Genomic DNA, 24,499 nt, shown 5'->3' on the forward strand with positions numbered 1-24,499 from the left:
CTGCCCATGTTGAGCTTTCACAGAGATGGGGACTCGAACATGCTCCTGCCCATGTCGAGCTTTCACACAGATGGGGACTCAAACACGACCCTGCCCCTGTTGAGCTTTCACAGAGATGGGGACTCAAACATGCCCCTGCCCATGTTAAGCTTTCACAGAGATGGGGACTCAAACATGCCTCTATCCATGTTAAGATTTCACACAGATGGGGATTCAAACATGCCCCTGCCCATGTCGAGCTTTCACACAGATGGGGACTCAAACATGCCTCTGTCCATGTTGAGATTTCACAAAGCATTAGACAATCACAGTGTTATTCTTGTCAGCTTAATTGACAGCTACCCCATCAGGTAATAGGGCCACAGTGAATTATCTCCTTTGAGGTCACTCTCCCATTTAAAAGGTGCGGTGTTAGGATTAAAATGGCATAAGCCAGTTGAGGTTCTTGGCTGGCTTAATATTCTTAATTTCTGTTGCCTCAAAAATATTTGTCCATAATCATACTGCATGTTTTGATAGGCAAGGTCACACTTGTCATAGTTTCAGGCCTCAAAATCTAATCTTGTGTTGCGTCACTGTCACAGTCATGTATCAAGGGGAGGTAATTCAAAGGAGGCCTATTGGATTTTACATTTAGAAGGCCTGTAGGCTATGAATAGTAGAATGGTTTCAAGAAAACACAGGATTGGTATATGCCCTACATGTTCAGTACGCAGACAATAATACGATTATGATCTACAACAGTACTATGATGTATGTACAACAGGACTGTGATATATGTACAACAGTACAATGATGTATGTACAACAGGACTGTGATGTATGTACAACAGGATTATGATGTATGTACAACAGGATTATGATGTATGTACAACACGACTATGATGTACACACTACAGGACTATGATATATGTACAACAGGACTATGATGTATGCACAACAGGACTGTGATGTACCTACAACAGGACTGTGATGTGTGCACAACAGGACTGTGACATATCTACAAATGGATTATGATGTGTATACAACAGGACTATGATGTATGGACTAATATGTATGTACAACAGGACTGTGATATATGTACAACAGGATTATGATGTATGTACAACACGACTGTGATGTATGTACAACACGACTATGATGTACACACTACAGGACTATGATGTATGCACAACAGGACTATGATGTCTGTACAACAGGACTGTGATATATGTACAACAGGATTATGATGCTTGTACAACAGGACTGTGATGTACTATGATGTATTTACAACAGCCTTGCCGTGTGACCATGTCACATGAAAACTTGAATCGTCACCAAGTCAAACTCAAGGACTACTCAGTGATGTATATGTACAACACGACTATGATGTACACACTACAGGACTATGAGGTATGTACAACTGGACTATGATGTATGTACAACAGGACTGTGATGTATGCACAACAGGACTATGATATATGTACAACAGGGCTGTAATGTATGCACAACGGGACTAGTGCGAGTGAGTGAGTGCTTGGGGTTTAACGTCGTACTTAACAATTTTTCAGTCATATGACGACGAAGGAATCATTAGGGTGCATGTACGTGTAATGTGCCTCCTTGTTGCAGGACGGATTTCCACCGCTCTTTTATTTAGTGCTGCTTCACTGAGACGACTTACCGAAGACAAGCAAGCCTTCGCGAGCCATTATACTGATACGGGTCAACCAGTCGTTGCACTATCCCCTTCATGCTGAACGCCAAGCGAGGAAGTTACAACTTCCTCTTTTAAAGTCTTAGGTGTGACTCGATCAAGGATTGATCCTGGATCTACCGGTCCCGAAGCGGACGCTCTACCAACTGTGCTATCCGGGCCGGTCACACACAACGGGACTATGATGTATGTACAACAGTACTGTGATGTATCTACAACAGGGCTGTGATGTGTGCACAACAGGACTGTGAGATATCTACAACAGGATTATGATGTTATGTGCAACAGGACTGTAATGTATGCACAACAGGACTATGATGTATCTACAACAGGACTGTGATGTGTGCACAACGGGACTGTGACACATCTACAAAAGGATTATGATGTGTATACAACAGGACTATGATGTATGCACAACAGGACTGTGATATATGCACAATAGGGCTCTGATGTATGCACAACAGGACTATAATGTATGCACAACAGGACTGTGATATATGCACAACAGGACTCTGATGTATGCAAAACAGGACTATGATGTATGCACAACGGGTCTATGATGTATGTACAACAGGACTGTAATGCATGCACAACCGGACTATGATGAACCTACAACAGGACTGTGATGTGTGCACAACAGGACTGTGACATATGTACAACAGGATTATGATGTATGTACAACTGGATTACGATGTATGTACAACAGGATTACGATGTCACCACGTCAAACTCCTGGACTACTCAGTTCGTTGTTGACTTAGGATAGTGCAACATTATTATACTATATATAACCCAGTTCGTAAAAATTAAGAATTGCATTAGCAAAAATAATGTTACAACATGACCAGCAAGAGGTAGATGACGTGGTCATTCGGGACACTACCTGTTCCATACCATTAAGCCTAGTGCACTCTTCACTGACTGTACGATGAGCAGCCATGAATATGGCGTATCTAAATATTTCTCAACCAGCAGTCAGTGTACTGGGACTATATAACTACCAGTGCAATACTGAATTAGAGTGAACAGGCCTAGAGGGTAAAACACCAATAAATAATAAAATTAATTACCCTACCGGTAAGAAAGAAAGAAAGGCAGATAGCAAGAAATACTGTACTGATAGTGTAGTATGACCAGTGCAAAAAATCCAACCAGCAGTACATGTCAAGTTCTATACAATCCGACGAAGTTTTCCCATTGCCAACAGGAACAAGGTTAATTCCCATAACCTGTGACGAAAAGGCTAGCGAATGAGATTGTCTCCCTGCGGTGATTTTGAGTTCTTCACGCTACCTATGATCCCTGCGCTGGGTTTTGTCGAAGTTGCGACTGTAGCGGCCATATTTGCCGTGGATTTTAACCTGCAGAGATGTCGAGAGGTAACTCTTAATCTAGCTACAGATCGGCCACATATCAACACTGCTGAATCCAGCCGCATGGCAGTCGCTTCCCTGACCACAACTACACCCTCGTTCTCATACGGGGAATCCCGTGTGACGTCATCAGGAACTCCCCATCTCTCCCTGGTGCAGTACATTATATATTAATACATATATTAATACAGGAGACCTCCATCGGTGTATGGGTGAAGTGGTTGTAGGGTAGGGGTGCATGGGAGGGGAGTTGGACCGGGCAAGAGGTGAGGCGTTGGGAAGAATTACGAAACATTTCTTTACCACCACAACACAGCTGATAACATAAGAATACACCGGTAATTATGAAAGACGATCACGTTTCATGTGGTAAGGTGCCGGTAATGACATACACGTATCTCGATAATTACCTTTCGTGCCGTCACATCATCACTTTAAGATGGGAAAATCAATGCAATTTAATATGAACAGGTATAAACATTAACTAATATTTCAGGTATCCATAATTGAAATATTTTATTACCGGAAGGGCTACCTGAAATATACTATCCAAAAAAAGAAACGCATAACCCGGTTTTTTGCGGAGGTGATGCAGTCTTTTCAATTATGCATAACTAAATAAGAATTGCTATTCTGCAAATATTTTTTTACACAGATTAAGGAAGGGTCCATATCTAGACAACAAGGCCATCAACTTGAGGTAAGACACTCACAATGAGTCTCCCACTTGAGTGGAATGTCAGTATCTGTTGTGACCACCACGGGCACGAATAACAGTTCTGACACGCCTTGTCATGGACTGGATGAGACGCTGGATAGAGGCCTGGGGAATGTTCTGCCACTCCTCCTGCAAACATGCAACTTGCTCTTGAAGCGTTTGGGGTTGACGTTGACGTTGGCGTAGACGTCGATCAAGTTCATCCCACAGATGCTCAATTGGGTTAAGATCCGGGGAACGGGACGGCCAGGGTAGCACATTTACATTGTTTTCGGCGAGGAAGTCCCTTGTGACACGTGCCGTGTGCGGTCTGGCGTTGTCCTGCTGGAACAACTCCCGCTGAACGTCAATGACAGGTAAGAGGTGTGGCTGCAGGATGGTGTCTCGGTAGCGTACGGCCGTAAGATTTCCCTGAACGTGGACAAGATTTGTACGACCAGTATACGATACTGCTGCCCACATCATCACACTCCCTCCACCAAATCTGTCCACTTGGCGTACGCAGTTAGGGGCATAACGTTGGTGAGCACGTCTGTAAACCCGGTTTCTACCATCACGTCTCTGCAATAGGAATCTGGACTCATCACTGAACCAAATGCGTTGCCAGTTGCGTAGATTCCATGCAGTCACGTTGTTACACCATCGGAGGCGATTGGCGCGATGGTGAGGACGCAGCACGATCCCAACATAGGGCCTCCTGGCTCTCAGTCCATGTTCCCTCAGCCTGCTCCGCACTGTCTGACCTGATATCCTCCTCAGTCCCGGTATGCTGGCTGCTGTGCTTTCAGCTGTAGCACAACGGTCACGCAAATGGAGGACCCTTATGTAGCGATCTTGGGCTGCTGTAGTGACACGTGGTCGACCTGAACGCCGACGGTCATTTGTTGTCCCAGTATTGTTGTAGCGGGCAGCAAGCCGTGAAATCGTGCTCTGGCTGACGTGTAGACGCCTAGAAATGGACGATTGGGATTCTCCAGCTTGAAGTCTTCCAATGGCAATATTTCTTGTGACAGTGTCAAGACGTGGCATGTTGAATCAGCTTGAAAACACCACTTGAAAGACGCCGATTTCCGGCCCGAAGTTGCGGTTTTATAGTCACACACTGCATGCTTTCCATGTGTAAGTTCGGCGTGTAAGACTGCACGTGATGCAGTGTGGTGCTGTATTTTTTACTTAACTCAACATTTTCAACCAAGAGATGTTTTGAGGAATAAAATGTGTGCTAACTGTGACTATTAACAATATTAAAACACATTTTGCTCATGAAATGAAGACAAAATGTATTTATTTCATTTTAAAATAAAACAAAACACCTATGCGTTTCTTTTTTTGGATAGTATATTTATTTTACAGGATTGTCTAAATTAAATAATTAAAGGGTACCGTAAGTCATGTGATCGACATCGAATATGTTGGATCCATCCATTCCTGTCTTGTTTTTGTGTTCGTGAAACGCGTACAGGCTGCTGTGTTCGGCACCCTAGCTCATAGTAGAGTTACTCCCTGTAATGTACATCATTATTAATGGATTTTCGCTCTTTATGACACATTTTTTACACGTTTTTGATCTAATCTTAATGAATATTGGTCGGTCCCACAGGTACAGATTCAAGCTTCAATTTCTACCACGTGCCTCTATATACCAAATATCAACCGACAAAGTTATAATTAATTTATTTACTCAGCTATTTATAACATAGTTGTTTTATGCCATACTCAAGATTTTTTCACGTATAGGTTTAGGAAGGCGATCAATTTCAAGGGTGCAGGAATAACGCAACAATAGACAGCTCTTTAGGCGATATGAACTATAAAATTCAAACTATAAAATACCCATGCAACGTACCGGTGTGCACAGGCTGCGCACATGTAGTATATATGTCAATCAATATTCGTAACCTTCTCTAATTTTACCACAAAATATTTTATCAAGGTGTTTTTGGCATGATAGCAAAGCAAATCCATCGAGGACGGTATTGGAGTTAGAGGTTATGTGTTTGAGAACAATCAGACAGGCGGATGAAATCGTGGCACCACTGCTCTGTTCGGCGGTAGAACCACGTTAGCTATCGTGTTCACTTGTGGCACCACGGCTCTGTTCGGCGGTAGAACCACGTTGGCTATCGTGTTCACTTGTGGAACCATGGCTCTGATCGACGGTAGAACCATGTTGGCTGTCGTGTTGCACACGTATGCACACGTATGGAGACATTTTTTTCAGATTGTGTATTGCACGCGCGGAGACAGTTTAGCGCGGTTGTAAACAGGGAGACGGTTGGCAGATTGTAGAGGTTTGCAGGTTGTAGAGAACAGTTTGTAAATCAGTCACAGTCGCTCACACCTAAATCCGGATAAGCTCTCCTTCATTATAGGAGATTTAGGAACTAGCAACCAGGACAGTCCATTGCATGGTTGGCAGGGGAATTTTTCTTGCGGTTTTCATATTTTTGCTGTATATTGCCCTTTACCTATGTGATTAGGTGTATCATTGTTATCATGTATTGCTGAAATCATTCCGTCGCGCGCCAGATTTCAAGGAGTTGAGTGACCCTATTTACCTATGGACCCTTAAGCCTGCTACACAGTGGACCCTTCTATTCGTAGATGCCAATCTCCTTGTTTTAGTTACTCGAGTTTAACACTCTTATAAAGTCTTTATTTATAGAGTTAAGTCTGTTGGAAAGCTGCCGATTCCTGAGCAAGGCTCGTGTAGTGTAGGTCTCTCAACAGTACTAGAGCCGTTTTTGACACATTACAAAGAGAAAGATGTCCAGCCTATACCTGTCTCAAAGTCGACTCATGGAGAAAAACAGGTAGGTATAGCCAAATAGCATATGGTCATACTTTATTTGCCACAAACCTGGAGTGGTGGCATCCAACATGTCAGTTATAAATCGCTTCGACATAAAGAACGGAAATTATCTCGTCAATTGTATGTGCGGTCTTTGAGATTTGAACCCAGCCTCATTATGTCTGTCGGACATCTCGAATGTCATGCATGCGGTACCTTTCCTGTCATTCTTCTGAAGTCAGGTGTAATCAAGGAAGTATATTTATTCATTTGCGACCATTGATTAAACAGTTCTGCCATTGATTAAGCAGTTACACGATTGATTAAGCAGTTTCTCCATTGATTAAACATTTGTACCACCGATTAAGCAGTTGTATCATTGAGCACGCAGTTGTGCCGCTCATTAACCAGTGGTATTCGCTTAGACCCGATAATAAAGGTATACTGAAAACACTCTAGACACCTATCTCAAAAATACGACAATATACATCCACACTACAATTCCTCATTAAGATTTAATTCTTAGCTGATTAGTTTGGTGTTTCAAACGATAGGCGATCACTTCATAAATGTCAGACCTCACTAGGCATTTTAGTTTTAAATTCATGTTTTCATTTATGGTATGTTACATGGTTAATATAACTACTTGAATTTCTGATAAATAACTTCTACTTGAAATTCGGCGGCGCGATACAAAGTCTATCAACAAAGTCTAGCGACCGGTTTGATATCTAGAATTGACTTAAGAGGAATCTATGCGAGAAAGCCGTTGATCGAGTACGAACCTGGGATTGTCTCCAGGCCGATTTGTGACAGCTGTGGTTATAGACGTGTACTAGGGACTACATTGCATGAGAACTTCGTCATTATGTGACCGTGTTGCTGGTGCAGTGCCAATTACTCGTTCCTGTCCATACATATGAGGCCGTATAAACCCATTGGCCTTACACGGCACATTATCTTAGCAGGGGATAACCATTACTACCCAACACTTATTAATCCTCTGTTTGTACCCACAACAACTGATCGATCCGATTGTCGCGGGGTGCTGCACTCGGTTAAGATACCCAGCTTTTAATCTACTTAACACCCTGGCAGCAACTGGCCTGTCTAGTTTAATGTTACCTTTTTGACTTTAGGCAGCACACAAGGTTAGCAGTCTCACTGCACAGGCCTGCATGTGGCAACTTACCTGTCTACCGCCTCACTCAGATTACCTGTCATCACCCCAGTGCCGTGTTCTCAGTACTTACCCGCTCACCTGTGTGAACCATGAACTGTTGGCTGGTAGCATCTCCTTTCTGAGATGCTCTTGGCGTTCCAAATCTCTGCAGAACGTCAGAGATTTCCTCCAGCAAACCTTAAGCCTAGCGCTCTACCGGACATCTACACGGGGTAATTGTTACGACTATAGAGAATTTATGGGATTGTCACTAGACTTATTTTATGCTATATCATAGATGTTGAGGGTATTGGGAACACAATTACAATGCTAAGGATTTCAGTCTTGCACGGACGTCACCCTCTGATCATAGAAGTCTCAGTCCGACTAGGCTCGAGTTTGGTGGCTCAGCAATCAAATGCAGCTCTCTCTGGTTTCGCTGAGATTTTAATTCAGAAGGTTTGATAGGTACCAAACTCTCGAGGCGGTACTTTACTCTGAACACTTTCCCACCCATAATTCCAACTCCGTCACAAACGTGAACAATTCTACGTGTGTACTTATACACCAAATAATCAAATAGTCAAACCAAACCGTATATGTCCATCGATAAAGTAGCCCACATAAAGTAGCCAACATAAAGTCTAAACAGCCTACCTTTTTGTTTTTCTAATGTTGCACCACCGAGATATCGCAGTCCAGAGTAAGCAAAAGTGAGAAAATCCAGAAACTCAAAGCGCCGCCAAGCAATCTTAACTCATCAGGTGCGAGGTATTTCAATGACTCAAGGATGCAGGTGTTCCCGTTGATGTCAGCCGAACCCTGTTTAAGGTTTTACGTTATGTGCCATGGGGTACGACTGACGGGACATCGTGTCATTATACCACGCCCTGTGTTGGCAGTGGGTTTATGCCCGGTATCTAATTATACCACGGCCTGTGTTGGCAGTGGGTTTATGTCCGGTACCTAATTATACCACAGCCTGTGTTGGTAGTGGGTTTATGTCCGGTACCTGATTATACCACGGCCTGTGTTGGCAGTGGGTTTATGTCCTGTACCTGATTATACCACGGCCTGTGTTGGCAGTGGGTTTATGTCCAGTACCTAATTATACCACGGCCTGTGTTGGCAGTGGGTTTATGTCCGGTACCTGATTATACCACGGCCTGTGTTGGCAGTGGGTTTATGTCCGGTACCTGATTATACCACGGCCTGTGTTGGCAGTGGGTTTATGTCCGGTACCTGATTATACCACAGCTTGTGTTGACAGTGGGTTTATGTCCGGTACCTGTCTATACCACAGCCTGTGTTGGCAGTGGGTTTATGTCCGGTACCTGATTATACCACAGCCTGTGTTGGCAGTGTGTTTATGTCCGGTACCTAATTATACCACAGCCTGTGTTGGCAGTGGGTTTATGTCCGGTACCGGATTATACCACGGCCTGTGTTGGCAGTGGGTTTATGTCCAGTACCTAATTATACCACGGCCTGTGTTGGCAGTGGGTTTATGTCCGGTACCTAATTATACCACAGCCTGTGTTGGCAGTGGGTTTATGTCCGGTACCGGATTATACCACGGCCTGTGTTGGCAGTGGGTTTATGTCCTGTACCTGATTATACCACGGCCTGTGTTGGCAGTGGGTTTATGTCCAGTACCTAATTATACCACGGCCTGTGTTGGCAGTGGGTTTATGTCCTGTACCCGATTATACCACAGCTTGTGTTGACAGTGGGTTTATGTCCGGTACCTGTCTATACCACAGCCTGTGTTGGCAGTGGGTTTATGTCCGGTACCTGATTATACCACAGCCTGTGTTGGCAGTGCGTTTATGTGCGGTACCTGATTATACTTTGGCCTATGTTGGCGGTGGGTTTATGTCGGGTACCTGACTATACCGCGGCCTGCACTGGCAATGAGTTAATGCCTGGTACCTGATTATAACACACCTTGTGTTGGCAGTGGGTTTATGTCCGGTACCTGATTATACCACGGCCTGTGTTGGCAGTGGGTTTATGTCCGGTACCTAATTATACCACAGCCTGTGTTGGCAGTGGGTTTATGTCGGGTACCTGAGTATACCACGGCCTCTGTTGGCAGTATGTTTGTCTCCGGTACCTGACCATTCCATGGCCTGTGTTGGCATTGAGTTTATGTGCGGTACCTGGTTATGCCACAGCCTGTGTTAGTAATCTGTTTATGTTCGGTGGCCGATTATACGACAGGCTTTGTGCTGGCAGTGTGTTTATGTTCGGTACCTGATTATGACACATCCGGTGTTGGCAGTGGGTTTATGTGCGGTACCTGATTATACCCCGGCTTATGATGGCAGTGGGTTTATCTCCGGTACCTGATTATACCACTGCCTGATATGGCAATGGGTTTGCCCGGTACCTGATTATACCCTGGCCAGTTTTGGCAGTGGGTTTATCTCCGGTACCTGATTATACCATGGCCTGTGTTGGCAGTGGGCTTATACCATGACCCGTGTTGGCAGTGGGTTATGTCCGGTACCCGGTTATACCACAGCCTGTGTTGCAAGTAGGTTTATGTCCGGTACCCGATTATACCACAGCTTGTGTTGACAGTGGGTTTATGTCCGGTACCTGTCTATACCACAGCCTGTGTTGGCAGTGGCTTTATGTCCGGTACCTGATTATACCACAGCCTGTGTTGGCAGTGTGTTTATGTGCGGCACCTGATTATACTTTGGCCTATGTTGGCGGTGGGTTTATGTCGGGTACCTGACTATACCGCGGCCTGCACTGGCAATGAGTTAATGCCTGGTACCTGATTATAACACACCTTGTGTTGGCGGTGGGTTTATGTCCGGTACCTAATTATACCACGGCCTGTGTTGGCAGTGGGTTTGTTTCCGGTGGCTGATCATACCGCGGCCTGTGTTGGCAGTGGGTATCAGATCAACTGTAGTCATCACTTTACAGTTTTGGGAGTATGTTGAAGCGACATGGCGCTAGCGCCAGCTTATGAACTCGGGCATTATTGCATTGTTAGAATAAAAGGCTGTCTGAAGTATAACTGCATGTGGACTGACCGGTGTATATATAAAATGGCCGTACCAGATCGGTTATGGTTAAGAAGAAGCTAAATACCACAGGATCGGTATTGCTTTGAGTTTCAACAAACCTACCCTTGTGGCCACATTCTGATTTCACAATTTTTTTGTCACAGGACAACGTACGGCCATATGAACCACTGGATGAATATGCCGGGACGGGCACTGCCCTCTAACGCCCCAGTCACACTGTCGGACGGAACATGGCGCAGAATACCGACGGTAAGTAACCTGTAATTACACTGCTTGGCGCAGAAGACCCAGTGTTAGTAAACTGTAATTACATAGCCTGGCCCAGAATACCCAGTGCAAGTCACCTGCAAGTACATTGATTGGTACAGAATACCCAGTCTTAGACACCCGTAGCTACAGTGCCTGGCGCAGGATATCCAGTGTTAGTCACCTGTAATTACACCGCCTGGCGCACAATACCCAGTGTTAATCAACTGTAATTGCACTGTCTGGCCCAGAATTCTCAGTGTTAGTCACCTGTGATTGCACTGCCTGGCGTATAATACGCAGTGTAAGTCACTTGCAATTACATTGCCTGGTACAGAATGCCCAGTGTTAGTCACCTGTGATTGCACTGCCTGGCATATAATACCCAGTGTCAGTCACCTGCAATCTCATTGCCTGGTACAGAATACCCAGTGCTAGACACCCATAATTACATTGTCTGAGGCAGAATACCCAGTGTTAGTCACTTGTAATTAAATTGCCTGGACCAGAATACCCAACGTTAGTCACCTGTAATTACACTGCCTGGCGCAGAATACCCAGTGTAAGTCACCTGTAATTACAATGTCTGGTCCAGAATACCCACGGTACATGTAAGTTATGTGTAGTTACAGTCCCTGGCCTAAAATACCTACTGTTAGTCACCTGCAATTACACTGTCTGGAACAGAATACCCAGTGTAAGTCACCTGCAATTACACTGTCTGGAATAGAATACCAAGTGTCAGACACCTGTAATTACATTCCCTGGAATATAATATCCAGTCTCAGGCACCTATAATTACACTGCCTGGCGCAAAATACCCAGTGTAAGTCACCTCTAATTACACTGCCTGGTTAAGAATATCGACAGTAAGTCATATGTAATTATAATATGAAACTGCCGGTTGTTTTTTCTAGTAGAATGCAGTACCCTCCATAACATTTATTAATTATCATTTACCAAATGAATGGATATCCAACATTGCCTACTTCTTATTCCAACTGACTAAATGAAGATGTATAAATTTCATATTTTGTAGCCCTATGTGGCGAAAATTTATCTAATTACTTATCATTTCTGGGAAATGCTGAATGTCCTGTTTTTTCCTTTCCTACCCAGATGGACCAAGCGAACAACTTCCGGTCTGTATACGACAGCACACCCGAGGAGAGGTTCAACAAGAACTACCAGGAGATGACACAGAGGATAGCATACCGACACCCCAACCCAGGCATGCCCAGGTACGCTACATTGGATTATTGCGGGTAATTCTCTAATGTAAAAATTTACTTGGAATATAGACATGGCACAAATATTGCAAAGCCTTAGCATCAAATTCTATAGGTTAGAAATGGGGCAAATACATAAATGTCACAAAGCTGGTAATGTTACACTGTAGAACTGTGACAAAACCGATAATTTTACACTGTAGAACTGACACAAAGCCGATAACGTTACATTGTAGAGCTGGCAGAAAACCGATAATGTTACATTGTTGAACTGACACAGAGCAGGTAATGTTACATTGTGGAATTGGCACAAAGCCGATAATGTAGAAGTGACACAAAGCAGGTAATGTTACATTGTACAACTGACATAAAGTCGATAATGTTACATTGTAGAAGCGACACAAAATCGATAATGTTATATTGTAGAAGCGGCACAAAGCCGATAATGTGACACTGTTGAAATGACACAGAGCAGGTAATGTTACACTGTAGAACTGGCACAAAGCCGATAATGTTACATTGTAGAGCTGACACAAAGCCCGTAATGTTATACTGTAGAAGTCACACAAAGTATCGTATGTTACATTGCAGAACTGGCACAAAGAAGCGTATGTCACATAGTAGAACTGGTACAAAGCAGCGTATGTTACATTGTAGAAGTGACACAAAGAAGCGTATGTTACATTGCAGAACTGGCACAAAGCAGCGTATGTCACATTGTAGAACTGGCACAAAGCAGCGCATATTACATTGTAGAACCGGCACAAAGCCGTATATGTCACATTGTAGAAGTGACACAAAGAAGTGTATGTTACATTGTAGAACTGGCAGAAAGCATCGTATGTTACATTGTAGAACTGGCACAAAGCAGCGTATGCTACATTGTAGAAGTGACACAAAGAAGCGTATGTTACATTGTAGAACTGACAGAAAGCAGCGTATGCTACATTGTAGAACTGGCACAAAGCAGAGTATGTTACATCGTAGAACTGGCACAAAGCAGCGTATGCGACATTGTAGTATTGGCACAAAGCGTATGTTACATTGTAGAACTGGCAGAAAGCAGCGTATGCTACCTTTTAGAAACTGACACAAAGCAGCGTATGTTACATTGTAGAACTGGCACAAAGCCGATAATGTTACATTGTAGAACTGACACAGATCAGCGTATGTTACATTGTAGAACTGGCACAAGGCCGTAGTGTTCCCCTAGATGCTAGAATCGGCCAAAAAATGATAATGTTCCCTGCATGATCGAATAGGCCAAAATCTGGTAATCCCACCTGCATGCTAGAATAGGCCAAACGTTTATAATGCCCCCTGAATGGTAGAATATGTCAAACTATGATAATAATCCCTGGAGGCTAGAATAGTCCAAAATCTGACAATGATCCCTGGATGCTAGAATAAACTAATAATTCTCACTGGATGCTAGAATAAACTAAAAGCTGATAATGCCCTCTGGATGCTAGAATAGACTAAAATATGATAAAGGCTCCTTGGGGGCTACAACAGGCCAAAAGCTGATAATGTTCCCTGGATGATAGAACAGGTCGAAAGCTTATGATGCTAGAATAGGCCAAAAGTTGATAATTCTAACGGAATGCTCGAATTGGTCAAAAGCCGTAATGCTTCCCTGGATGCTAGAAAAGGCCAAAAGTTGATAATTCTCCCTGGATGCTCGAATCGGCCAAAAGCCGTAATGCTCCCCTGGATGCTAGAAAAGGCCAAAAATTGATAATTCTCCCTGGATGCTCGAATTGGCCAAAAGCTGATTATGCCCCCTCCAACCACACACCGGATGCTCGAACAGGCCAAAAACTGTTTTTTTTTTTTTTGTTGTTCGAATTTATAATATGTAGATCATGCTCCATGCCAATGAGAAATGGTGAAACGTTAAAAGTTTTGTGCAGTTGACGCTAGATTGATAATGCTCATCGGATGTCCGAATTGGCGCGGCCACCACTGATGTCAGAGTTGGTATGACTTTGGTGTCCCAGTTTCAGACAATTTTTTCACAACTGCCAGAATTTGCAGAATGTTGATAAATGTTCCATGGCTGTCAGAATTAGCGGAGTTGATATTGTTCCATAGCTGTCAAAATTAGCAGAAGCCTGACAATGCTGCATAGAATGCTGTTAGAATTAGCAGAAAGTTGGTATTGCTGCATAGCTGTCAGAATTAGCAGAAAGCTGGTATTGCTCCATAGTTGTCAGAATTAGCAGAAAGTTGGTATTGCTCCATAGTTGTCAGAATTAGCAGAAAGTTGGTATTGCTGCATAGCTGTCAGAATTAGCAGAAAGTTGGTATTACTCAATAGTTGTCAGAATTAGCAGAAAGTTGGTATTGCTCCATAGTTGTCAGAATTAGCAGAAAGTTGGTATTGCTGCATAGCTGTCAGAATTAGCAGAAAGTTAGTATTACTCAATAGTTGTCAGAATTAGCAGAAAGTTGGTATTGCTCCATAGTTGTCAGAATTAGCAGAAAGTTGGTATTGCTCCATAGTTGTCAGAATTAGCAGAAAGTTGGTATTGCTGCATAGTTGTCAGAATTAGCAGAAAGTTGGTATTGCTCCATAGTTGTCAGAATTAGCAGAAAGTTGGTATTGCTGCACAGTTGTCAGAATTAGCAGAAAGTTGGTATTGCTCCATAGTTGTCAGAATTAGCAGAAAGTTGGTATTGCTGCATAGCTGTCAGAATTAGCAGAAAGTTGGTATTGCTCCATAGTTGTCAGAATTAGCAGAAAGTTGGTATTGCTGCATAGCTGTCAGAATTAGCAGAAAGTTGGTATTACTCAATAGTTGTCAGAATTAGCAGAAAGTTGGTATTGCTCCATAGTTGTCAGAATTAGCAGAAAGTTGGTATTGCTGCATAGCTGTCAGAATTAGCAGAAAGTTAGTATTACTCAATAGTTGTCAGAATTAGCAGAAAGTTGGTATTGCTCCATAGTTGTCAGAATTAGCAGAAAGTTGGTATTGCTCAATAGCTGTCAGAATTAGCAGAAAGTCAATAATGCTCCGTATCTGTCAGAATTAGCAGAAATTTGATGATGCTCATTGGACTTTAGCGAAATTTTAAAATGAATCTATGCAGAATGGAGGAGGCCGGAAGCCGTACATCATTCCAGGTTTAGGTAACACACTACTTTCAATGAAGATATGCTATATATCATATTTGTACATTGATTGGTTTAAATTTTGCATTATACAGATCACGGCAGGGACGTATCGGAGGCAGTTGGCGGCACATCAAAGAGGTCCTGGGACATGGTGGAAGTCAGATTTGTTTTGTTGATGGTAAGCTGGATCATTTCCCTTCTACATGCCTACACAGGGATATAATCGATATGCACCGGTATGCGCGACGTACGTGTGATGGTCACATGATGTACGCGTGATGGTCACATGATGTATGGGTGATGGTCTTATGATGGTAAGCTGGATCATTTCTCCTCTACAGGTCTATATAGTGATTTACGAGTGATGTACACGTGATTTACACCTTGTGTAAATGCGACGTACACGTGATTTACACTTGGTGTACATGCGCCATGAAATTATTTTTCAGCTGTTTTCAATCAATATTAAGATAAATTTACCTGAGTAAAACATGGACAGAAGACTGGTGTCTTTTAAAGTGGGACGCTTGAGTAACCCGCTTGTTCTATAAACATCTATACACAGGCCTAGTGCGGATGTACGATAGTACCAAGTTTAACCAGGCCTTGTCGGAAGAGGCCCCATCACGACCCCATATTACACCCATTGTGCCACCCAGGACCCCAAGATGTACCTACAACCGATACGACATCTCTGATCACCAGGGTCGAGTGCAGACCCACAGAGCCTACGAGTATGGTAAATATTCTACAGTTTTGTTTTACCATAATTCTGATACAGGGTGTAGACACACCGAGCTGTTGGGGTTTAGTAGGCAGTTAACAACAAAACCAGACCTAAATTCAGGTACTCTCAGTTCTCCATTTTCCACCTGTTGACTTGAGGATAACAGACTAGTATTTCATAGCTCAGAATGTTGTCCACTACCAATGGTAACACGAGACCGGTCCATAATTCGCTCACCGATGACGTTTTTTGTCCGACAGAGCACTGCCTGCCTCAGATCCCACAGTCCGCCAGATATCCACAGAAGGGGGATAAATACCAAGGTTTCTTCAAACTGAAGTGATCATTCTCGTTCCCCACCGATACAGTATTATGTATGTGCCTGTATCTACACCGCAGGATGGACGCGGAGGGTTACAACTCGACCATCTGATTGTTTGCTGTATTACCCAGCTTTGTGAGCCTTTCCTTGGCCTCTCGACGAGCCCGTCCTTGGCCTCTTCGTGAGTCTTTCCTTGTCCTCTCCGTGAGCCCCTTGCCCTCTCCGTGAGCACTTCCTTGCCCTCTCCGTGAGCCCTTCCTTGTCCTCTCCGTGAGCCCTTCCTTGTCCTTTCCATGAGCGCTTCTTTGTCCTCTCCGTGAGCCCTTCCTTGTCCTCTCTGTGAGCCCTTCCTTGCCCTCTCCGGAAACCCTTCCTTGACCTCTCGGTGAACCCTCCCGTCTTCTCTCCGTGAGCCCTCCCTTGTCCTCTCCATGAGCCCCTTGCCCTCTCCGTGAGCCCTTCCTTGTCCTCTCCGTGAGCCCTTCCTTGTCCTCTCCGTGAGCCCTTCCTTGTCGTATCCGTGAGCCCTTCCTTGTCCTCCCTCCATGCCCTCTCCGTGAGCTCTTCCTTGTCCTCTCCTGAACCCTTCCTTCCTCTCTCTGTGGGCCCTTCCTTGTCGTCTTGGTGAGCCCTTCCTTCTTTTCCCCGCCAACAAAGTCTGTGCATGAAGGGTAACAACGGTGTTTCCATATAACCCATCTGCCTTGACCCTGTTTCGGTATGCCAGCACTCTGGAAGTTATCCAGAATGCAGAATGTTTTCGTGGTTACACTCGTCTAAATGTACATATTATTCTCATGAAAATAAAATATTTGTCCAGAAACAAAAAAATTCTTTTGTTTTTTTATAATTACACCAGATCTTTGGGGCGGAGAAACATCTACGGGAACTGTTACATCTGTACTGGCCGAAACATGTACTTCTATACCGGAACATCTGTATCTGTACGGACAAAAACATGTACTTCTGTACCGGAACATTTGTATCTGTACGGACAGAAACATGTACTTCTGTACCGGAACATTTTTATCTGTACGGACAGAAACATGTACTTCTATAGCGGAACATTTGTATCTGTACGGACAGAAACATGCACTTCTATACCGGAACATTTGTATCTGTACCGACAGAAACATGTACATCTGTATGGACAGAAACATGCACATCTGTACGGACAAAAACATGTACTTCTCTATAGGGGTCATTTGCATCTGTACGGACAGAAACGTACATCTGTGCGGGCAGAAACATGTACTTCTGCACCGTATAAAGACAGAAACATGTACTTCTATACCGGAATATTTGTATCTGTGCGGACAAAAACATGTATTTCTGTACCGAAACATTTGCATCAGTGCCCGCAGAAACATGTACTTCTGTACTGGAAGATTTGTGTCTGTGCAGACAGAAACATGTACTTCTGTACCGCACACAGGCAGAAACATGTACTTCTGTACTGGAGCATTTGTATCTGTACGAACAGAAACATGTTCTTCTGCACCGGAACATTTGCATCTGTGCAGACAGAAACATGTACCTCTGTACCAGAACATTTACATCAGTATCGACGAAAACCTTTACGCGTATTTTAACTTTATTCGCCGTTTAGCTTGTCAAATATGGTTGAGAGTCACTGAAAGTGTGGCTCTAAATACGACCATGGTTTTCTCAGGTCATCAATGGGCATACTCTGCAAGCCCATAACACGGCCATGGTTTCCTCGCGGTTATTATTTAGCATGCGCTGCAGTCCCTAAATATGATGGACTGACTACAGCCATGGTTTCCTCACAACCATCACTAAGCATACATGTATATCGTGCAGCACTGACTACTGTCATGGTTTCTTCATGGCAACCACTAAGCATAAATATATATTGTGCAGGACTAACTGTGGCCATGGTTTCCCCATGGCAATCATAGAGCAAACATGCATACTGTGACGGAATGATTGCGGCCACGGTTTCCTCACGGCCATCACTAAGCATACATGTATACTGTGCAGGACTTACTTCGGCTATGGTTTCCTCACGGCCATCACTGAGCATATATGTATATCATACAGCACTTACTACTGTCATGGTTTCCTCATGGCCACCACTGAGCATACACGTATATTGTGCAGGACTAACTGTGGCCATGGTTTCCTCATGGTCATCACTGAACATATATGTATATTGTGCAGAACTAACTACGGTCATGGGTTCCTCATGGCCATCACTGAGCATACATGTATATTGTGCAGGATTAAGTAGGGCCATACTTTCTTCACGGCCATCATTGAGCACCCACGTATGTTATACAGGACTAGCCACAGCCGTGGTTTCCTCGCGACCACCATTGAGCATACATGTACATGTATATTGTGCAGGACTGACTACGGCCATGATTTCCTCACAACCATCACTGAGCATACATGTATATTGTACAGGATTAACTACGGTTGTGATTTCCTCATGGCCACCCCTGAGCATACATGTCCATGGATATTGTGCAGGACTGACTACAGCCATGGTTTCCTCACAATCATCACTGAGCATACATGTATATTGTACAGAAGTAACTACGGTCATGGTTTCCTCATGGCCATCACTGAGCAAACATGTATATTGTGCAGGACTAAGTACGGCCATGGTTTCCTCACAGCCATCACTGAGCATATATGTACATTGTGCAGGACGAACTATGGCCATGGTTTCTCCACGGCGATCACTGAGTAAAGATGCATACTGTGCAGGACTGACTACGGATATGGTTTCCTCACGGTCATCACTGAACATACATGTATATTATGCAGGATTAAGTACGGCCATGGTTTCCTCACGGCCATCACTGCGCATACATGTATACTGTGCAGGACTCAATACGGCCATGGTTTCCTCGCGGCCATTACTGTGTATACATGTATATCGTACTGGATAAACTAAGACCATGTTTTTTTCACGGCCACCACTGAGCATACATGTTTATTGTGCAGGACTGACTACCGCCATGGTTTCCTCACGGTCATCACCGAGCAAACATGTTTATTGTGCAGGATTGACTATCGCCATGGTATCCTCGCGGCCATCACTGAGCATACCTGTATATAACGCAGGACAGGCTACGGCCATCACTGAGCATACATGTATATTGCGCGGGGCTAACTACGGCCATGGTTTTCTCCTGAGCATACATGTATAATGTGCAGGACTAACTACTGGTTTCTTTCTTGTAATTATTAGGCATACATGTATATAATGACCTGCTTTTAAAATGCTGCAACATGAATCCGTGAAAGTATAACGACTGACATCTGAGGAACGGAAACGCACCATTGCCTTGGTTGAAGTTGGCCTGATTACAAGGGTCGTAGCAAGGTTTGGATGTCACCAGAGTACCATCACAAGACTAAACAGACAATGGTTGCTTCGACGCTGGCATGGCGTTCTCGTCTCTGACGAATTTCACCTCATGAACGCCAACGGACGTGTACGTGTCTGGCGCCGCAGTGGAGAACGCTATCTTGATGATTGTGTTGTGCAGACTTGATCGATGAGGCGGCGCAATTGTGATAGTTTGGGGGTGGTATCAATTTTCATCACATTTGCGGAATGGAACTCTGAAATCGACCAACACGAAGTGTTAGGAGAATTATGGCGAATAACTGCTTCTGATGTTTCGGACCGACAGTAAGCCACATTTACCGCATCTTCACACGCGCATTAAATCTTCCCTAACGTAATTCGATGTCAACCCAGTGGTCCCCATAATTAACTAACATGTACTGTGCCTCGCCGAACCAAAAACGATCCATGACACAACGAAAATTCATAAAATACATTTTCAGGCCCTACACCCACTGTGGCCTCCATCTCGTTCTTATAGTCCCGCATACAAGTCACGTGATCGATGTGACCCTAGAAAAAAATATGGTCATTCAAGGGAGATAATACCTATGACAATATTATAGTAACACTAGGCAAGTCTAGTCGTCCATTTGGTTTGTTCGCTCCCCCTGTCGTCTGATGGCGCTTCTTTCTCGTTCGTTCTCGCAAGTGATCTTAATGGATACAGACGGTTTCGACCACCGTGCGTGTTTGTGTTTGAAAATGTATTTATTTTGTGAATTTGTGCGGTTATCATGGATCGTTTTTGGTTCGGCGAGACTCAGAAAAGGTTAGTTGATGATGTGGATCACTCGGTTGACATCAATTTAAGCTAGGGAAGATTGAATGCGCGTGTGAATGTGGCTTACCGTCGATCCGACACATCAGAAGCAGTTATTCCCCGTAACTCTCTGTGTTGGTCGATTTCAGAGTTACATTCCGGAACTATTTTCGTCACAGAACACAGCTCCGTGAATGCATTGGTTGCGTTACAACAGTTTACTACAGGGACGCCATTTTAAGACGTCACGTTGTACCCTGTATTCGTCAACACTAGGCTACAACGGGAGTGACGTATGATACCACAAGCTGTTATCCTGAGACTGATCCTGTCCACGAGAAGGCGTTGTGTGGCATTCAGTGCAAATACTGTACCGGTGGTCATGCCCGGTTCTAACGGTCTTTGGATCTCTTGTGTGTTCCACTTCCTCTACATTAAAATTGTGTACTTTCCAATGACACTTCGCACATTAATAATGACACTTCGCACATTAATAATGCGTTACCGACTCACCTGAATGTGAATGCAATACACCACCAACACCGAATAAAATCGGGTTTAGCGTCAATTGCACTTTTTACCTCTGGTGTATTTTTGGTTGACGGCTGGTATATGAGTGTCTGTTTCGACGCATAGATTTAATGTGTTTCAGTATATGTGAAAGACAATTCTTACATTCAAATTTTGCATTTTTTGTCAATGTGCTATTACGACATGAAATAAATTGACGTGGTGTTAGTCTCTCCACCACAGACCATTCGAATTCGTCGATTCTATGCTTTACCGAGAAACATCCGGATTTCTGATAAGCGTGAAAAATGGTCAGTGTTAGCCAATGAAAATACCTTGGCAAACATGAACAATTTTTCAGTGGTTGAAGTGGAGGTGTGTCTTTATATATAATATTTATATACCTTACACAGAAACAGGGTGTCGACTTGCAAGTCTTGCCTCCCCCCCCCCCCCCCCCAAACCCCAAAGAAACTACTTAAGCAAGACCTGCAGGATTTCGATCTATTACTTGACTGGCAGACAATCTACGCACTGGGCCAATGGATTTATTTTTTTGTTTAATTGGTGTTTTACGCCGTACTCAAGAATGTTTCACTTATATGACGGCGGTCAGCATTATGGTGGGAGCCCAGCGGGAAACCCAAGACTACCTGCAGGTTGGTGTAGGACCTTCCCACCTACGACTGGAGTGGAGGCCAGCATGAGCTGGACTTGAACTCACAGGGACCACATTGGTGAAAGGCTCCTGTGTCATGTGCCACACTGGGGTGCTAACCACCATGGAGGCTCCCTAGGCCAGTGGAAGATCCATGTTTGTTTACCAGACAGACGGTATATTAAAGCACTACTGCCCGCTGGAAGACCCAGGTATCTTGCTTTCCAGGTGGATGGTCGAAGCACTGGGACTCAAAACTCAAATGTAGTGCTTTCCAGGCTAAGCACTGGACCACTGGAAGACCCATGCTTACTGCTTACCAGGCAAACGGTCTAAGCATTGGGTAAAATGGAAGATCCAGTTGTATTACTGGCCAGGCAGATAGTATATGCACCAGGCCACTGAAATTTGAGTGGTACAAATAAAAATAAAGCAGGGAGAAATAAGAATTCCACGTATGAAATGATATGCTTTTATCCTTTTTTATGAAATGATATGAAATATTGTAGTGTGTGATGTATACATTTGGTTACCTGACAAGTTTTATAAACAGGTACATTTAACATTCTCAGTCAAGTACTGTTACAGTACATATCTCTGACATGTCTTTTCACAGGAACATCTGTTTTAACACTGTGTCTTTCACAGTGATGTACAGCTCAGCCCACAGTTATGCAGACCATGCATATTCTAGCTCTCACTAGGGGCCAATATTTTTACCTTACTATATACAGCATGGGCCATTCCAATCCTAATATGCAAATGATTGTAAGAATACAAAAAGTCCTACACATTTGTTCATAGCAGTGACTCACTGCCCTGCATAAACTGCCCAGGAGGCTCAGCTTTGATTTTTTTTATTTATTTATGATTGGTGTTGTACGCTGCACTCAAGAACATTTCACTTATACGACGGCAGCGAGCATTGAGGAAACCAAGCAGTGCCTCGGGGAAACCCACGACCATCTGCAGATTGCTGCCAGACCTTCCCACATATGACCAGAGAGGAAGCTAGAATGACTGTCAGTGCACCGCACTGGCAAGCTTACCACCTCGGCCATGGCTAAGCTTTGATGAACTTTGTCAACAATATATGGTTTTATACAGATTAATACACAATATACAGTGGAGATGCCATTAATAAGAGTTTGTGTGCAATGCACAATGTAGCAATGCTGTTTAAAAATAAATTGGCTGTACAACTTTAAAATTCTGAACTTGAGCTTGGTAACATTTGCTGATACATGAGAAATCCACTTCAATATATACAGACTTATGTACCTATCTGCACTTTCAACCACACATTTACAGGTGAACATATTGGATTCTGTCCATTACTTCCTAATTTTACATCACTGTAAAATCATGTAAAGAATGTGTTAAAATAAGAACTCTGTTGACATGCATGAAAAGATGTGAATAGTGAGTGAACAAATGCAGTGGGAAAACCTGTGAGTGCAGTCATACCACAAGGTTAAGAATGCATCCAAAAAGTTTTGACTACTCCAAATTCCTTCTTTCATGGGTGGGGATGGATCAGGGCTAAACTATGAAACTATATACAACAACAGCTTAAGTAAGACATTCTATATATCTGTGTAAAATATCTCTCAAGAGGCAAAATGGGCATTCTTACCACACATGTACATACCAGAATATATTAAATAAAACAGTGAATTGAACATTGTGGGAGTAGTATAATAAACTAGACAACAGTGTACAATCATACAAATTAAAAACAAAAGAGCTGATCCAGTACCTAGTGGTCACAGCTAACTGAATGATACACAGTTACCAAGAATGTCTAATAAACTCCTGTGTAACTCATGGCACATAGTGCTGGTCACTGTCCACATTAATGAGCCATGGAGTAACCAGAACTCATGTGTAACTCATGGTACATAGTGCTGGTCACTGTCCACATTAATGAGCCATGGAGTAACCAGAACTCATGTGTAACTCATGGCACATAGTGCTGGTCACTGTCCACATTAATGAGCCATGGAGTAACCAGAACTCTTGTGTAACTCATGGCACATAGTGCTGGTCACTGTCCACATTAATGAGCCATGGAGTAACCAGAACTCTTGTGTAACTCACAGCACACAGTGCTGGTCACTGCCCGCATTGAGCCATAGTGTTACCAAAAATCTCTTGTACATGTAACTCTTGACATTCACTGTTGGCCTTTGTGATATGAAGTCAAAAAGTCACCCATGGAAATAATCTTCCCCAACTCATACATCCTTTATCAACTATTCACATCTATAGACAGAGTCTATCTCTCTATCACTTGTTGTTACATACCTGATATAGGAAACACTGAGGCAGACAATAACAGGAACTACACATACACACAATCCCTACTGTAAAACAGTTTCGTTAAAAAAATGTTGCCTTGTATTTGATTCATTCTTTATGTCTTATTAAATCAACTTGGGTAAACTTTGCCCAGAAGTTAATCTGACAGTCGGCATCACTTCAGTTATCTCCTCTGATAAGGCCTGCCCTGCTTGGTTGTGTGGTCTGTGACATGTTTTGTTGTGTGTGGGTTTGTGTTGTGTGTGGTCTGTGGGTTTGTGTTGTTTTGTTTGTGTTGTGTGATCTGTGTAGTCTGAAGGTTTCTGGTCTGTGTAGTCTGTGGGTATGTGTTGTGTGGTCTGTGGGTATATGTTGTGTGGTCTGTGGGTATGTGTTGTGTGGTCTGTGGGCTTGTGTTGTGTGGTCTGTGGGTATGTGTTGTGTGGTCTGTGTG

At 43.5% G+C, this 24,499-nt stretch overlaps 3 protein-coding genes across 6 annotated transcripts in view; 1 reads left to right on the top strand and 2 right to left on the bottom strand.

Annotated features, from left to right (window-relative positions):
• LOC135466672 (FAD synthase-like) overlaps positions 1 to 3,119 on the bottom strand; it is a 40,503-nt gene extending 37,384 nt beyond the window's left edge. For 2 of the 4 annotated variants that reach the window (XM_064744300.1, XM_064744299.1), the window contains exon 1: positions 2,989 to 3,119. In XM_064744300.1, the coding sequence (XP_064600370.1) occupies positions 2,989 to 3,037 (49 nt within the window). In that variant the 5' untranslated portion in view covers positions 3,038 to 3,119. Of the gene's footprint in view, positions 1 to 2,812 lie in introns of all 4 variants that reach the window. The other 2 variants (XM_064744297.1, XM_064744296.1) reach the window with 2 other exon arrangements.
• A 3,371-nt stretch (positions 3,120 to 6,490) lies between these two features.
• LOC135469241 (uncharacterized) lies at positions 6,491 to 16,809 on the top strand. Its single transcript, XM_064747838.1, has 6 exons — positions 6,491 to 6,599; positions 10,930 to 11,035; positions 12,152 to 12,273; positions 15,472 to 15,557; positions 15,945 to 16,118; positions 16,367 to 16,809. Exons 1-6 carry the CDS (start codon positions 6,553 to 6,555, stop codon positions 16,447 to 16,449), a joined length of 618 nt encoding a protein of 205 aa, XP_064603908.1. The 5' UTR covers positions 6,491 to 6,552; the 3' UTR covers positions 16,450 to 16,809.
• LOC135467607 (uncharacterized) lies at positions 16,552 to 17,127 on the bottom strand. The gene has a single exon (XM_064745381.1). It carries the CDS (start codon positions 17,125 to 17,127, stop codon positions 16,552 to 16,554), a length of 576 nt encoding a protein of 191 aa, XP_064601451.1.
• Positions 17,128 to 24,499: the final 7,372 nt, after the last annotated feature.

The sequence above is a fragment of the Liolophura sinensis genome, chromosome 6, assembly GCF_032854445.1.
Source record: "Liolophura sinensis isolate JHLJ2023 chromosome 6, CUHK_Ljap_v2, whole genome shotgun sequence".
In the NCBI taxonomy this organism is placed as follows: domain Eukaryota; kingdom Metazoa; phylum Mollusca; class Polyplacophora; order Chitonida; family Chitonidae; genus Liolophura; species Liolophura sinensis.